Raw genomic sequence first — 18,225 nt, 5'->3', positions numbered from 1 at the left:
AATTCGCAAGCAACTTTCATCTTTAAAGTATCCTGACCATATAATTGAGAAAGCAATTCAAAAAGCAAACGTAATTTTCTACCAGACCCCCTAAAGACAAGACCAGAGACACACCAACAATAAAATAAAAATCCCCACCTGGAGACGATTAAGAGGAGTAACTCACCACCGCCCGCGGGGAAAGCCAACCCTTTTGGCATTTTACCTACCCAAACATACCTTAGCCAAATCCCTGATTAACGTCCAACAAAAGACATCGCCCAAAGACTCTGGGGTATATGAGATCCCATGCCAGGACTGTGACCAATCTTACATCGGATTTACAGGTAAATCACTTCCCCAGAGATTAATAAACACAAACGGTCAGTTAGGTATGGACAACAGAACTCGGCTATTTTCAATCATATAAAATGAACATAACCATAGAATGAACTGGAATATGTCACGTGTAATTTATAGCAGCAACTGCCGGTACAAGAGTCAAATGATGGAATCGGCCTTAATAAAAGAGAAGCAGGTAATGAACATCTCAAAAGGGAATTGGACATCCGACATCGTCGACGCAGTGTTCATTCAACCAATGCTTAAGAAGATTAAAGGAAGATTATCAGCGGGGGTGACCTAAATTGCTTACTTGTGGACGAATCTCTTGGTATAAATACCACCTTTTTCTGTAAACTTTTCTCATTCATATACCTGAAGAGAGAGACAGCAGTCTCTGAAATATAGTACTTTTCTCTCTACATTTTGGTGTTTTTATGGGCTCCTTTTATTAGATATATATATATATAATATATATAGTATATATATATATATATATATATATATATATATATATAATATATATATATATATATATATATATTAGTATATATATTAGGAGAAATCGTCTGAAAGCGATTTATTTCTTATTGTAGATTCCCTGAGCAGTTCATTCCATTTATTCTGACAGCCCTTCTTGAAGTAATGATTACTTTTAAGAGATTTATTTATTTATTTATTTTATTTGGGAGACTGGTCTCTCTATCACATACTTTTATTTTTGCATATTATTCAATATATTTCGTTAATTACTGATTCGTTTTTTATTCAGTGTTCGCCCATAATATTCCTGTATTCACCGTAATATTCTCGTCCTTTTGCCGATATTATCCTTGTCCTTATTTCCTTAATAGTCGTGTCTTGTATTTCATTTTTCATTTGCGTATAATATCCGTAGTTTCCGACAGCGATATTTCTAATTGGTTATTGATTTCCGTTTTGGTATTCTGAGCTGAGCGTCAGGTTCAAACCATTGTGCGTTTGATATTTAAAAAGATCGCTTGCTCAAAAGATCAAGAGTTGGTAATGTAAATATAGTATTTTTATTTTTTGAAATCGTTCTATAAACTTCACTTCAGTTGAAAAATCTTTAGTATAAGTATTGTATCTGAACAACAAAATTACTTGTAAAAATAACAGTTATAAGTTTAGAAATTATTCCCATCAACGTAACCTCAGCTGCGAAACATTTATCATAAAATTTTGCATTTGAAAATATTTATAATGTAGATGACGAGTCGGTATGAACGTCAAAAAATATTATTCTGACCTCTTAAAAAAAGACTTCCCATCAGTATTTCCAATATCACTTCGGGCTTAGAATTTATATTGTTTTATCCGATAAGTCTCTCCTGTCACTTCTCAGGGCATATTCGTCTTTCTCGCTTCAAAAGTTAAAAAGTGGGGGGTGGGGGGTGGGGGCGGGGAATTTAATATGCAGCGAATGAACAAGTGGTTAATAAACCGATGGCTTTGGAATAGTTATTATACAGCTTTGAATATACAGAGCGTCGTCTATGTTTCAGGAGGAAGAGAGAAGCTTTTATATATAAAAAAAGATACTAAATATCAGCTGTTTATTACATGCATATTTATTTATTTATTTACTTATTTATTAAAAATGTTACCAATTTTCAAGGGCTTCCTGCCCTCATCGTTTGATTGTCGTAAAAGAATTTGTATTTTTTTTTAATAAATATTATCTCCCTTAGATACCATCCTGTTTACATGGGGTTCTGTATACTTGTGTGGGGGTAATGCAATTACACAGAGAGAGAGAGAGAGAGAGAGAGAGAGAGAGAGAGAGAGAGAGAGAGAATCCCAACAGTAAGCTCTCAGAAAAGATCTGTATTAGGCGTATTAGGGAGGGAGTTCGGACTCTGTGGGTTGTTTACGCCACTTGTATGGTTATCCAGAGTGGGCGGCGGCTCAGTCCCTTGTAGCCTTTCATCTACAAAAGTACAATCCCCCCTCCCCCCCTTTTATATATATACTCAGGTGTAACACAGGTACTAAGCTGTGACAGCTATTTGTATATATATATATATATATATATATATATATATATATATATATATATATATAATATATATATATATATATTTGGCGTGTAACCGCTTCGGACGCCATTTATCTTCTTCGGTTCTTTTATTCGTTGTTGTATTTTTATTTATTTATTGTATTTTTTGTATTACTTTTATTGCTCCATTTTATTCTTCTGTACATGTTTTGTGTGCGTTTTTTTTGTTTGCGCATTTGTTTGGTCTTGTTTATGTAGGTTGCTTGTTTTTTTTTCTGATTGTGGTGTTTTCATTCGTTTATTGTGCTTTGCTAACTGACCCCTTTGTTATGCGATCTTTCTTGTTTATGCGTCTGTCATATATATATATATATATATATATATATATATATATATATATATATATATATATAATATGAACATCTCAAAAGGGAATTGGACATCAGACATCGTCGACGCAGTGTTCATTCAACCACGCTTAAGAAGATTAAAGGAAGATTATTCAGCGGGGGTGACCTAAATTGGCTTACTTGTGGACGAATCTCTTGGTATAAATACCACCTTTTCTGTAAACTTTTTCTCATTCATATACCTGAAGAGAGACAGCAGTCTCTGAAATATAGTACTTTTCTCTCTACATTTTGGTGTTTTTATGGGTCTCCTTTTATTAGATGGAATTCTGTTGTTACAGAACACCTTTACCAGTCATATATACTATATATATATATATATATATGATACACATTAAACTCTTTCACACGCACATTGAATTGAGCATTAATACAGTTAGTGAAAGGACCCTCTCCCCTTATTCAATCAAGATGGTATCAAAGGTAGATTATATATATATATAATAATATATATATATATATATATATATATATATATGATATATGAAAATAAATATATAAAAAGTTACAAGCTACCAGACGATGGGGAACAGAGACAGTCCTTGAGAGAGATTGTAACTTTTTATAAATAAATAAATAGATAAATATCTCCTTTATGTATCATTCTGTTTGACTGAAACTGTAGGTCGACAGGTAGCAACGCAGTTCCTCCGTAGGGAAATGGTCCGATGGCACTTATAGCTCGCAGGAACACTGTCCTGGTTCGCATTACGTCGGTGTAAATCCTGAGTTGAGTGCATATAAATGAGGTCTTCGTTGCAAGCGGTTCATTAAGGCTGTGTAAATGGCCAGTTGAGTCCGACTGGTGTAGTAGGTCTTTACCTTGGTATAACTGTATCACGAAAGTTTGGAACGTGATAAATGCATAAATAAAGGTATAAGCCACGAAGGAAAGTGAAACACTGGAGTAGCTACAGGAACTTTCGACTCGACGTCAGTCAGTCTGCTAAGTAAAGGACGCCGAGTCGAAAGATCTCGTAGCTACTCCAGTTTCACTTTCCTTCGTGGCTTATAACTTATATATATATATATATATATATATATATATATATATATATATAATATAATATTTATATATATATTGTCATTTTCATGATTATCTTGGCATGGATGATTTGTGAATTTGTGTAAGTAGGATATCTTCTCTAATTTATTTGTACAAGTATCTTGGCATGAATAGTTTGTGTGATTTGTGTAATTGGGGTATACTGTATGTGTGTGTGTGTGTGTGTTTGTGCAAGTATGTATTTGTGTGTATATATATAATGTGTGTGTATGTAAGTGTGTGTGTGTGTGTTAAAGTTGAAAGCTTTTCCTCTCAATTCATCAGTCCGTCGGCTTTTGTAGTCTGTGAAGACGATAAAAATCAGTCCCTGGGGTTCTCCCCCTCCCCCCCTTGTGGTTTTTTCCCTACCATTTTTTCCCTTTTGAGTTCCAGGGCTGCAACTTTAAAATAACTTTCCACTTTTTGCCGCCCGGGTTTTTTTTCCCCTCTTCCCGCTCGCAAATTGCTCAGCATTTTATTCGGTCTTGAACAAATTTTCGAATGTTTTTCAGGTGAAAAAAAAAAAAAAAAAAAAAAAAAAAAAACATAGTCATGAGAACGGCCTGGGTGGATGGAGAGAAGAGAACTGCTGCGTCTTTCCTCTGGAAGTTTTGTATATTTTTGTTTTTGTTGCCAATTCCCGTTTTTTGTTGCATTTCGTCTCCCATTTCTCAAGGGGGATACTAAAGAGAAGTCAGACTATCTGGTTTCTTACGTTTTCCGAATGGTTTATTTTAAACTGTCCTTTTGTGTTCCGATTAGTTTCATTTGCACTTTCTCATATATGTATATATATATATATATATATATATATATATATATATATATATATATATATATATATATATTATATATATACAGTGTGGTTGCATGAGAGCACATCCATACAACATTGTTATCCTGGAATGAAAGCAAACACACTTCTGCCAAATCTGGTCTTATACCATAATCCTGTCTTTGAATAGTTACTTCTACCACTGCCTCCTGGGTCTCTCTCTCTCTCTCTCTCCTTCCTTCCCCTGAGAAGTCGTGTCGTTATTAGAGAGAATATTAAAGTCCTTGGTGACTTCTAGTAGATCGCGAAACTTCGTCCTGGCAATTTGCTTAAAAGCGCCCTGCCCTTTTGCCCTCTCTCTCTCTCTCTCTCTCTCTCTCTCTCTCTCTCTCTCTCTCTCTCTCTTCTCTTCTTGCAGTCTTCGTTGCTTGTTGTGTTGTGTTTATTATTATTTCTGTTTTAATTCTCCTGGGCGTTCTCTTACAAAATAAAAGGCTTGTGTATCAAATCCACAATATACGCGCGCATTTTCTTCGGTAGGGATTAAAAACAAAAAAGCCCGCGCAAGAAAAGCCTGTGGAGAACTTAGTCTACCATGGGGGTAGGGTGCGGGTTTGAGGGGCAGGGAGACGTTTTGGGAGGAATCCCCCCCCCCCCCCCCCCCCCCCCCCCCCCCGGCCCTTGCCCCACACGACATGTTCAAGGGGGAAGTTATTGCAGACTTTTTGACGCGGAATTTTCATTACGGATGTATGTTCTCGGCAGCTGTTTTCCAGTTGGTCTTTTTTGTTTTTTCGTATTTTTTTTTTATTCCCGTTTCTTTCTCCGAACGTTGGCAGCCCGGAATAATTGTAACGGAGTTCCGTGATTGTCATTTGCGAACACAGGCTTTTTTTTATTGGAAAGGAAATATCTCTCTCATTCAGTCACCTCTGTATTTGTTTTTTTTTTCTTCCGTTGACGTTTGACGTTCGTGTTTTGAGATTTTTTTTTTTTATTTAGGTACGATTTTTTTATGTGGTTGGTTGATTGCTGGTGGTTCTCGAGTGATTGTTTCCCCTTTAATTAATACGTAAAGGATTAAAATATTCGAGATCGTCTATTTGAAGCTGTTATATATATATACTAAGCACATATGTCTCGCAGCTGAGTGGAGATACTATCTTGAATACATATGTATATATACCCCCTTTGGATCCATGGCGAGATTCGACCACAGATAGCTATCAGCCAGGTACGTAATTCACTCAGAGAGAGAGAGAGAGAGAGAGAGAGAGAGAGAGAGAGAGAGAGAGAATGTCGTGGGGCTAGCAGTATCCAAAGATGTCAGGTGAGATCCTGACTGAGTAAGGTATGTTTTAGAGCTGGAAAGATTTCGGGTAAGTGAGTACAGGGAATAACAATTCCTTCTTACGGAGATGAAGATAGTAGATATTACTGTAGGAATCATAGGGTCACAATTCCTTAGAATATAAAGGAGGGTCACAATTCCTTAGAATATATAGGAGGGTCATAATTCCTTAGAATAGGGAGGAAGGTCATAATTCCTTAGATTATAGAGGAGGGTCACAATTCCTTAGAATATAGAGGAGGGTCACGATTCCTTAGAATTCAAGGGACAAAGTAAGGTAGTATTGTGATTGAGAAGGTAAGCAGATGAAAGAGGGATTGTAAGGGAGAGGAACAATACGAATTTAGATAAGAAAGAGACCGCGTAAGAGAGCTGGTGTTTGTTCTGAGATAGATATTTGAGAAAGTATGAAAGGGAGAAGATTGTATGTCACATATATGAATCTAAGAAAAGTGAATGATGGAAATGAGATGCATCTATAATGTTGTGTTACGTCTACGTGGCTGTCTAGGATCTTTACGAAGGAAGTCAGAGGATTATATAAATATATACACAATCAGTTTGAAATCACGACATTATCCCGACGCGTTGACACCGACAACCATGACCTGTTTTGGGGGGAAAAGCATTCCACACGAGCGTCAACTAATTTACTCTTGCATGAATATCCAGAGCGCTGCGCTGATAGGATTCGAGCTTGATGTCCTCAATTGCATTTAGAGAGAGAGAGAGAGAAGAGAGAGAGAGAGAGAGAGAGAGAGAGAGGGGAAATAAACAATGTTAATTGATATCTGAGCGATTTTGTGTCATCACGTTCTGCTGCTAGAGTGGAATTTAATTAATTCGTTGAGCGCTGCAGGAGGTAGGGAGGGAGGGAGGGAGGGGGGCGGTGGCGCGGGTTGTTGTAGTAGTAGGTGGGTACTTCAGGCGATGTGCAGTGACTGTCACCGAATGCGATTTTAATCGCTGGGCGGCGGCGGCGGTGCGGGCGAATGGTAATGATGATGATGATGATGATATGGGAATGGGAGGAGGTAGGAGGAGGAGAAGGGGAGGGGAAGGAGGAGGAGTGGGAGGGGGGAGGAGGGGGAGGAGGAGAGACGGCTGTTAATTGGTTTTAAACATATCCGTTAATTCTTCCTCAGCTTGTTTGCGATTAAGCTCTCTCTCTCTCTCTCTCTCTCTCTCTCTCTCTCTCTCTCTCTCTCTCTCTCTCTGGTCCGATATATGATATATATATATATATATATATATATATATATATATATATATATATATAAATTTGGCGAGGAGACAAGGAATTATGTTATTATTATTATTAAGCGAGTTGATTTATATATTGTTTTTTTCTATTTTTCCTTACAATTCGCTTCTTAGGCTCAGCGAGGTTTTTGAGTAACTGGCCAATATTCAGAAACATCGCTGAGCCTGAGAAGCGAATTGTAAGGAAAATAGAAAGAAGAACAATGTATAAAGTAGGACTCGCTTAATTCTGCCATTCTTTTTAACGCATTTGCATAAAAGAGGGTCTTTCTACCTACCTTATTATTATTATTATTATTATTATTATTATTATTATTATTATTATTATTATTTATTATTATTTGAGATCAACTACATCATGTTTTCTCAGGGTTTGCGTGGTAGTTTGTGATAGTTAAACGTGGGTTATAATCCGTAGACATTTATGGGTTACAAGGTGACAAAATAATATGGATTTACATAAAAGTATGTATGCTTATATATATATATATATATATATATATATATATATATATATATATATATTATACATACATATATATATATATATATATATATATATGTATATATCTATATATATATATATTAATTGAATTCCGTCAGTTGTCATACATTGCAAATATTTTTTGGGGTCCACTTACCCGAAAATAGCTCTTTATAAACAAGATTTCGCTTAAATTAAGTTCTCTGCCTCGATTACGTCAGTTCTTTTTTTGTAAATCCCGGTATTTTCACCGTCTTTAGAAGTGATATAAAAAATATTTCATGAGCAAGGATCACGGTAATACCAAAAGAGAAAGCCACCGGAGGGTAGTAATGGGCGAATTATCACGTCTACTTGAAGGGGGGTAATCACACACACACGAACGTTAAGGATGATGAAGCTTTGCAAAAAGAGCTCAAATCGAGAAAGAAGCTGTGTTGGGAAGAAGCTGGGAAAAGGTGTGGCATTCAACAATTGTCTATTTAAAGGCTGGGAACATAAACTCTTTTTTTAAAAAGCAAAAACAATTTTTTGCAATTTTTAAAATTTTTTTTGTATCTTCGCAAATAACAAAAGCATTTTTTTTTCAAATAAAACTTTTTTGCAAATAGAATTATTTTTTCTTCAAATAAAATAATTTTTTGCAAATAAAACAATTTTTGCAAATAAATTCTTTTCTTTAAATAACAAAAGCTTTTTTTTTTGCAGATAACAAAATGATTTTATTCTTCAAATAACAAAAGCATTTTTTCCAAATAACAAAATAATGTTTTTGCAAATAAAATAATTTTTTGTTTGCAAATAACAAAATCATTTTTTTGCAAATTTTTTTGTGTGCAAATAACAACCAAAAACAAAATAATTCTTTTTTTTTTGCAAATAATTTTTTGTTGCAAATAAAAGTTTTTCTTCGCCCAACAGAGAAATAAGCCGAAAATAAACCGTGACATTCATGAATCTTTGATTTAAAGTCTAGGAACAAAGCAGTTTATTTTTTTAAATAGAAAAAAAACCTTTTTTTCCAGCCAACAATAGAAGATTTACAGCCTGGCCTCTCTGGAGGTCACTCGGGCAGTCGTACGATAGGGACTTCTCAGCTCTCAGCCGTGCAAGGCCAACGTTGAATCCATTTTATTTTAGGGGGGGCGGATCTGTGTGGATTTTAATGGTGGTGGAGCGGGGGCTTGAGTTAACCCCCTCTCGTTAAATCCACCCGTGAAGTCATCTTTCGTATTCAGGTGAATTTACATACTTGTGGGCGTATGATAAAGGGCTTGTGTATCTAAACATGCTTGTAATTGAATGTGTGTATGGGGCTGTTTCTTGAAAATATTCATTGTCCCGTAGTGTATATGTATGTGTATATATATATATATATATATAGATATAGTATATATATATATATATATATATATATATATATATGACTGAGTAAAAATGTTCTGTAACAACAGGAATTCCATCTAATAAAAGGAGCCCTAAAAAACACCAAAATGTAGAGAGAAAGTAACTATATTTCAGAGACTGCTGTCTTCTCTCTTCAGGTATATGAATGAGAAAAGTTTACAGAAAAGGTGGTATTTATACCCGAGAGATCCGTCCACAGTAAGCCAATTTAGTCACCCCCCTGTAATCTTCCTTTAATCTTCTTAAGCGTTGGTTGAATGAAAATTTCGTCGACGACATCTGAAATTCACGCGCCTTTTGAGATGTTCATTACCTTGCTTCTCTTTTATTAAGGCCGATTCCATCATTTGACTCTTGTACCGCAGTTGCTGCTATAAATTAACAACGTGACAATTCCAGTTTATTCTATGGTTATGTTCATTTATATAGTTGAAAATAGCCGAGTTCTTTTGTCATACCTAACTGACCGTTTGTGTTGGTATTAATCTCTGGGGAAGTGATTTACCTGTAAATCCAATGTAAGATTGGTCACAGTCCTGGCATGGGATCTCATAGGGACCCACCAGTCTTTGGAGATGTCTTTTGTTGGACGTTAATCAGGGATTTGGCTAAGGTGTTTGGGTAGGTAAATGCAAAAGGGTTGGATTTCCCAAGGGTGTGGGTTACTCTCTTAATCGTCTCCAGGTGAGGAATTTTTATTTTATTGTTGGGTGTGTCCTCTCGGTCTTGTCTTTAGGGGTCGGTAGAAAATTACGTTTGCTTTTTGAATTGCTTTCTCAATTATATGCTCAGGATACTTTAAAGACGAAAGTTGCTTGCGAATTAGTTTCAAATTCTTTTTCCAGGAAATCTGGGGAACAATTCATAAGGCTCTTAAGAATAGGTTGCTAGCTACACCTATCTTGATAGTAATGTCGTGATAGCTAAAGTAGTGAATATATGAAAGTGAGAACGTTGGTTTTCTGTATATGGTAAATTTGTATTCTGTCGTGTCTCTGATTATTGAATGGGAAACAGACAACAAAATTCCTTTTCTTGATGTTTTAATAATCAGAGACACGACAGAATACAAATTTACCATATACAGAAAGCCAACGTTCTCACTTTCATATATTCACTACTTTAGCTATCACGACATTACTATCAAGATAGGTGTAGCTAGCAACCTATTCTTAAGAGCCTTATGAATTTGTTCCCCAGATTTCCTGGAAAAAGAATTTGAACTAATTCGCAAGCAACTTTCGTCTTTAAAGTATCCTGAGCATATAATTGAGAAAGCAATTCAAAAGCAAACGTAATTTTCTACCGACCCCCTAAAGACAAGACCAGAGACACCCAACAATAAAATAAAAATTCCTCACCTGGAGACGATTAAGAGATAACCCACACCCTTGGGAAATCCAACCCTTTTGCATTTTACCTACCCAAACACCTTAGCCAAATCCCTGATTAACGTCCAACAAAAGACATCTCCCAAAGACTCTGGGGTCTATGAGATCCCATGCCAGGACTGTGACCAATCTTACATCGGATTTACAGGTAAATCACTTCCCCAGAGATTAATACAACACAAACGGTCAGTTAGGTATGGACAACAGAACTCGGCTATTTTCAACCATATAAATGAACATAACCATAGAATAAACTGGAATTTGTCATGTGTAATTTATAGCAGCAACTGCCGGTACAAGAGTCAAATGATGGAATCGGCCTTAATAAAAAGAGAAGCAGTAATGAACATCTCAACAAGGCGCGTGGATTTCAGATGTCGTCGCACGAAGTTTTCATCAAACCAACGCTTAAGAAGATTAAAGGAAGAATTATCAGCGGGGGTGACCCTAAATTGGCTTACTTGTGGACGGATCTCTTTGGTATAATACCACCTTTTCTGTAAACTTTTCTCATTCATATACCTGAAGAGAGAGACAGCAGTCTCAGAAATATAGTATTTTCTTTTTTTCTCTACATTTTGGTGTTTTTTAGGGCTCCTTTTATTTGGGGCTCCTATTTTATATATATATATATATATATATTATATATATTATATATATATATATATAATACATATACATACCATACATACATATACAAAAATTATATATATATATATATATATATATATATATATATATATATATATATTGTTGTTATTATGGTTTTCCTTTTACTAGATGGAATTCTGTTGTAACAACATTTTTACCAGTCATAATATATATATATATATATATATATAATATATATATATATATATATATATGTATATATATATATATATATATATATATATATATATATATATATATATATATATTGTGTGGAATTTGCTTTGCTTTGAAAACTCGGCAGATTTAACTGACCTTGACCGCTTGACTAGGTGACACAGTCACCGAGTTTGCTTGTTTGATTCTGAACGGGCTACTGTTTCTATTTCTTTTTGTAATAATTAGGATCCTTCTCTTTATTACCATCGGCAACGTATTGTGTGTTTTTAGCATTATGTTGCTGGTTACGTATAAAGCAATGAATGATGAACTATTAGGAACTGAGCGATTACTAATAAGACAAGTTATCACTACTGCATACAATATTAACTGTTTTGTACTTCATTCTTTGCTAAAATTTGAAATAGTGAGGGATCCTGGTCAGCGCATTAGCCTGATGAAAGTTTTTTACAGACATGTATTCCTTGCAATCCAGCCATATTTTAAAGTTGAGTTGAGTCATTGAGGTTCGATATTTTATATAACTCAAAAAACTCAGGCTAAAACTGCGATCGGACTTGCAAAGGAGCATTTATTGTCATGACCCGAATAGTGTTACCTCTAATTTATCTAGATTTGTACGGGTGTTCCACTTGTTTTTGTGTGTTTTCTAATCACTACGGTGCCTAACGACCCTATCCATGCATCTGTATAAATACAGACGTCCACTGCGTAAACACGCATATTCACTGTTTAATATAATTTGTTACGTAAGGGATTAATAATCACCCAAAATGATAAAATTAACATAGTATATGATTATGATATTTCAGTAGAACTTCTGGAACAGACACTCAAAGATAAAGAACTCGCAGTAGCGAAATCTCAATGATGTAGATAATTTCTGTAATAAAAAGTAAGATTAAGAATGTCTCGTAACTTCAGCCACAGGAATAACGAAATTCGACCTGCAAAGGAAACACTCAAAGTTACTCCAATGAATAAAAAATTGTACTTAGCTTGCTTTTGTGGAAGTCACGGTGTTCCGATAACGACACACGGCCTTGGTCCTCCTTCTCTATTTGAGCGGATGACCTGGTTTTTTGGCTTGAGTTTCCCCGTGCGCGTTGTTTCGATGATTCGAGCCCTTGAAAATAACCGATGCTGCAGACGCGTTCGGTTTGTTTCTTTTTGCAGTGCCGGAAACGCTCACTAACGATGTTTTCTTGAATGATTCTAATGAGAGACGAAGTTTCCGTTGCCGTAGGAAAAGGACACGTCGGTTTTGTTTCTTGAAGTTATTCCACTAAAACGAATGATACTAAGTTGGTTGAAGAATCTGTTGCTTTCGTCGTCGTTGAAGAGTTCTTATTGCTTTCTGAAGTCGCTCACTAACGATGATACTAGGTTGCTTGAAGAATCTGCTGCTTCCGTCGTCGTTGACTTCTTATGATACATGATTTATTATTCTGGTTTTTTTCTTCGTAGGACGTTGTAGAGTTCGTCTGGTACGCTGGCCACCAATATTAGGGTGGGCTTGTGCCTTGTATGATAAGGCGCCCTATGAGGTAATGTTAGACTAGCGATAATCTTACGCTAAGTCGTTGGTATTGCACTTCCATCTTCAATGGAGTGTCTGGGGGTTTGTAGATCATTACGAAGTCGGTATTATCTTGTTGGTTGTTACGACGATGTGTTTAAACTCATGTTGGTTCGGTGAGGAGGTTCTTGTAGAAAACACTAAGTATATTATATTCTTCTGAAGTTTTACATGGTGAAGAATCAGATATGATTGTACAAGTCTTCTAATAACGATAGCTTGATCGCTTCTGCCAATGATGATGGCTAATCCTATTCCTCTACATGATAAACGCTTAGGTAAAGAGGTACAGGTCTTCTAATGACGATCACTAACTCTGTTCTGCTGTCTACCATCTCTGTTACAAGTTATGAAGGAACAGACAGTAGTTCGAACATATGAAAATCATACAATGACATAGTTTCATACGAACACACAATCAAATGAGACACGCTACAGATCACGTAGGCCGTTGATTCATAGGTCGGTGGGGTAGTTGTCTCAAGCAGGAGCTTGGACTAATGTTTATAAAACAATTGAATGACTACAGTGACGGCATGTTATCTTAGCCTACATACTTATTGTATACGTCATCTTTAGCGTCTCTAGTCTGATCACATTCCTGCAAGCAATCTGGTTGACCTCTTAAGTTTTAGACTTTTATATATATGGACTAACATTCCATATTTTTATTATGTAAACACTTACATATATATATATATATATATATATATATATAGTATATATATATATATATACTATATATATATATATATATATATATATTATACGTATATATATATATATTATATATATATATATATATATATATATATATATATATATATATATATAATATATATATATATATATACATACATACCATACCTACATACATACATACATACATAGGCCTGCCAAGGCAGTCATAGACAGTTCATTATATCAAAGCATGGTGATCTCCCAACTCTCTCTCGCACCGAATCTGGTTTGCGTTATGTTGACCTGACGTGACTGACTGCATTATTTTCATTAACGGTCGGTGTGCCCCGTGCCACGGCATATACCCATTAGGCCTAATCAGGTGCGTTCGGTCGTTTGTTTTATTTACTTTTTTATTTATTTATTGATATATTTATTTATTTATTTATTTAGGTTCTCCATCAGTGGAGTCTCTGAAAGTCATACCATTCAATGCACGAGGGGAAACGTCCACAAAAGGGGGAAAAAATAGTCTGTAGGCTACAGTCACCTCTCTCTCTCTCTCTCTCTCTCTCTCTCTCTCTCTCTCTCTCTCTCTCTCTCTGGTGCTTTCATTCTTGACCTCTCACTGGTTGCTAGAACAATCAATATCTTTCTCTTCCCAATCGCGCGCGCGAGAGAGAGAGAGAGAGAGAGAGAGAGAGAGAGAGCATTGATTGAATTTCCCCCTTCTCTTGTGAAAGTAAAAAAAATGGTCCCAGACATAAAAGAAATAGTTTGTGTGTGTGTGTGTGTGTGTGTGTGTGTGTGTGGGAGAGAGAGAGAGAGAGAGAGAGAGAGAGAGAGAGAGAGAGAGAGAAAACATTTATTGAGGGGGAACTTACACCATTTCTGACAGCAAGACTAACCCATATTTCTCAGCTGTACAATCCATATACGCACGTGTATATGTGCATATGTATCTGTTGTTTGCATGTATGTATATAATATTATATATATATATATATATATATATATATATATATATATATATATATTGAAAGGATCCCTGAAAAGGCATAGATATATAGAGTGAGTTCAATAGGCTTACCTGGGCTCCTTAACATTAGATGGAATATATATATATAAATATATATATATACTATATATATATATATATATATATATATATATGTATATATATATATATATATATATATGTATGTTATATATGTATGTATGTGTGTATGTATATACGTACATACATACATATATAAATAATGAATCAACTATCTGTAATTGGCTAATAAGTTGGTTTCCAGCCAAAATAATTCAGATATATGTCATTAGGTAAATGGTTTTCATATCGGCGCAAAGGATATAGTAGGTGCATGTTTCGTAACCCTGGTGTTTGCAATGTAAGACGATCATTTAACACAACTATAGTAGATTCACTTCACCCATGCAATTGATGTCTAGGCCAGTCCCTTACGGTCGAGAGAGACTGAGGCTTTCCAGCCCTGTGATTGGCTTATCAATAGCCAATCAGGAGCATTGTAAGGGACTGGCATAGACATCAGTTGCATGGCTGTGTAAATTGATCGTCTGGCGTTACAAGCACCAGGGTTACGTAACATGCACCTATTATATCCTTTGCACCGATATGAAAACCATTTACCCAATGACATATTAGCCAATTACAGATAGTTGATTCATTATTGTGAAGGTGAGGCTATGAAGTGCAGGCCACACAAGGGGTGGGACCCTATGAGGCCTGCACTTCCCAGCTGCACCTTGGCTCAGCTTGCAGGTTCAGCAGCCACCATTTGGTACAGGTGGCACAGGTGAGGCAGAAGCACCTGCTAGTTTGGATGCCCTGTTATTGGCGGCAAACCCTACTTGCTAAACCAAGGTGAGGCTGTGAAACACAGGCCACACAAGGGGTGGGACCCAGTGAGGCCTGCAGTTCCCAGCTGCACCTTGGCTCAGCTTGCAGGTTCAGCAGCCACCGTTTGGTACAGGTGGCACAGGTGAGGCAGAAGCACCTGGTAGTGAGGATGCCCTTTTATTGGCTGCAGACCCTACTTGCTAAACCAAGGTGAGGCTGTGAAACACAGGCCACACAAGGGGTGGGACCCTGTGAGGCCTGCAGTTCCCAGCTGCACCTTGGCTCAGCTCGCAGGTTCAGCAGCCACCATTTGGTACTGGTGGCACAGGTGAGGCAGAAGCACCTGGTAGTGAGGAAGTCCTGTTATTGGCTGCAGACCCTACTTGCTAAACCAAGGTAAGACTGTGAAACAGGTGACACCAAGGTAAGACTGTGAAACAGGCCACACAAGGGGTGGGACCCAGTGAGGCCTGCACTTCCCAGCTGCACCTTGGCTCAACTCGCAGGTTCAGCAGCCACCATTTGGTACAGGTGGCACAGGTGAGGCAGAAGCACCTGGTAGTGAGGATGCCCTTTTATTGGCTGCAGACCCTACTTGCTAAACCAAGGTGAGGCTGTGAAACGCAGGCCACACAAGGGGTGGGACCCTGTGAGGCCTGCAGTTCCCAGCTGCACCTTGGCTCAGCTTGCAGGTTCAGCAGCCACCATTTGGTACCGGTGGCACAGGTGAGGCAGAAGCACCTGGTAGTGAGGAAGTCATGTTATTGGCTGCAGACCCTACTTGCTAAACCAAGGTAAGACTGTAAAACAGGCCACACAAGGGGTGGGACCCTGTGAGGCCTGCAGTTCCCAGCTGCACCTTGGCTCAGCTTGCAGGTTTAGCAGCCACCATTTGGTACAGGTGGCACAGGTGAAGCACAAGCATTTGGTAGCAAGGGTGTTCAGTGATTGGCTGTTGACCTTGCAGGTCAGACCAAGGGAAGACAGTGGAGTACATGTTGCACAGGTGGGGGAGGATCTCAGGCCACAGGGTGGGGGGACCCTGTGGGGATCCTGTGCAAACCCTGTACAACTTGCACTCAGCTGCCAAACCATGGTTTGTCTTGCAAGGTCATCAGCCAATCACGGAATGCCCATACTGCCAATTGCATGTGCATCTCTGGTGTCACTTGGTATAGGGTGCACCAGTGAGGCACAAGCACCTGATAGCAAGGGTGCTCAGTGATTGGTTGTTGACCATGCAGGTCAGACCAAGGTAAGGCAGAGGAATGCATGTCGCACAAGGTTGGGGGAAGCACAGGGCAGGGTGGGGGGACCCTGTGGTGATCCTGTGCAAACCCTGCACAACATGCACTCGGCTACCGAACCCTGGTTTGGCCTGCAAGGTCGGCAGACAATCACTGAACGCCCGCACTGCCAAGAGCATGTGCCTCGCTGGTGTCACAAATACCACAAAGTTCTGCTTTCCTCTGGATCAGGAGCATTCTTTTATCCTCGTGCTGCCTCAGAAGCATGAACCTCTTCATTGTGCCACAAATTCCTGGTCTCCAGATCAGGAGCACTCATGCATTGGTGCCTCAGAATCAGGTTCTTCATATCTTTCCATCCCTCACTCCTGGTTTTTACCAGAATTTTGAGCCATTTTGTCGGGAGACTTTTCATCTCTGTGCAGAATGTCCTCTACAATGTCGGTTACATCCAACCATTGCTTTTTTAAATATCCTCTATTGTCATTCTGGGCACAGCAGAACTCCTGGTTAGTTTCCTGGCCACAGTCTTGGCGTCCAATATCTGGTTTTTCTCCTCCTTTTCCTGTGTTTTCTTGCTCCTCCCTCAAAATGCGTTGTAACTTGAAATCCCTTCGAGCAATATTGTTGAGAAGTCCCATCAACATGTATTTATCTTGCATTCTTAAGGCTTCTTCCTGCATCATTTTTTGTTCCCTGGCACATTTTTCTACCTTTTCATTCCTTTCTTCTAACTTTCTACACGTCTTCTGTAATAGTTCACATTCATTTGTTAACTTCTGGTATTTTTGTAGATTCTGGCTCTCAGTTTTTTGCAAGTGGTGGAGCTGTCCTTTTGCACAGTTCAACTCGCTTTTCAGTGTTTCTTCATTGCACGCAGCAATTACCAGACTGTTCTGCAGTTGCATCACCTCTTCTTGCAAGTGGTCATTCTGCTCTTGCAGGCTCTCTCGTTCTTGCTCCTTCTCTTGTAATATATCCTGAATACTTATTCTCAAGAGAATTATTTCCTTTTCCTTATCTTTCAATAGTTCTGTCTCCCTATTGAGGAGAATTTCCAGCTCATTTTCTCGGACGGACGACGCCTCGTGTTCGCTCTCCTTCTTCTGCAGCTTTTCTCGCAGTTCTTGCTCCTGTTGATGAAGCTTCTCAATCTGCCTCTCCTTTTCTTTTATCGTATCCTGTTCCTCATCCAATAACTTTTCTATATCTGCAACACAACTTAATGTTTCGCCTAATTGTTCTCTCAAAATCTCTCGCTCCTCCTTTAGTTCCTCCTCCTTAGCCAACAAATCTCTGACCTGACGGTCCCTGCTCTCAGTCATTTTCTCATAGAGATTTGTGATGTGCGTTTTCTCCTCTTCTTCTATCTTCAAGGCCCTCTCCAATTCCTCCAGGTTATTATGAGCTTCGTGGATCTGAAGGTTCATGTTCTCTATTATGTTGGCAAAAGTATTTTTTAACTCTTCTATTTCGCATTCCTTTCCATCTAACTTTCCCAACAAATCTTGGATCTGACTATTGCTGTTCTCAGTCTTTATTAGGAGTTCTTC

At 37.7% G+C, this 18,225-nt stretch overlaps 2 protein-coding genes across 2 annotated transcripts in view; one reads left to right on the top strand and one right to left on the bottom strand.

Annotated features, from left to right (window-relative positions):
• LOC135197724 (proteoglycan Cow-like) overlaps positions 1-18,225 on the top strand; it is a gene marked incomplete in the record, with an annotated part of 434,085 nt that overhangs the window by 81,390 nt on the left and 334,470 nt on the right.
• Positions 16,891-18,225, bottom strand: part of LOC135197558 (putative leucine-rich repeat-containing protein DDB_G0290503) — a 3,163-nt gene continuing 1,828 nt past the window's right edge. Inside the window, exon 1 of the mRNA XM_064224613.1 lies at positions 16,891-18,225. This exon is cut by the window's right edge and continues 1,828 nt beyond it. Coding sequence (XP_064080683.1) covers positions 17,035-18,225 — 1,191 coding nt within the window. The 3' untranslated portion in view covers positions 16,891-17,034.

The sequence above is a fragment of the Macrobrachium nipponense genome, chromosome 21 (genome assembly GCF_015104395.2).
Source record: "Macrobrachium nipponense isolate FS-2020 chromosome 21, ASM1510439v2, whole genome shotgun sequence".
NCBI lineage: Eukaryota > Metazoa > Arthropoda > Malacostraca > Decapoda > Palaemonidae > Macrobrachium > Macrobrachium nipponense.
The sequence above is the reverse complement of the archived record's forward strand: the minus strand, read 5'-3'. Positions and strand labels throughout refer to the sequence as shown.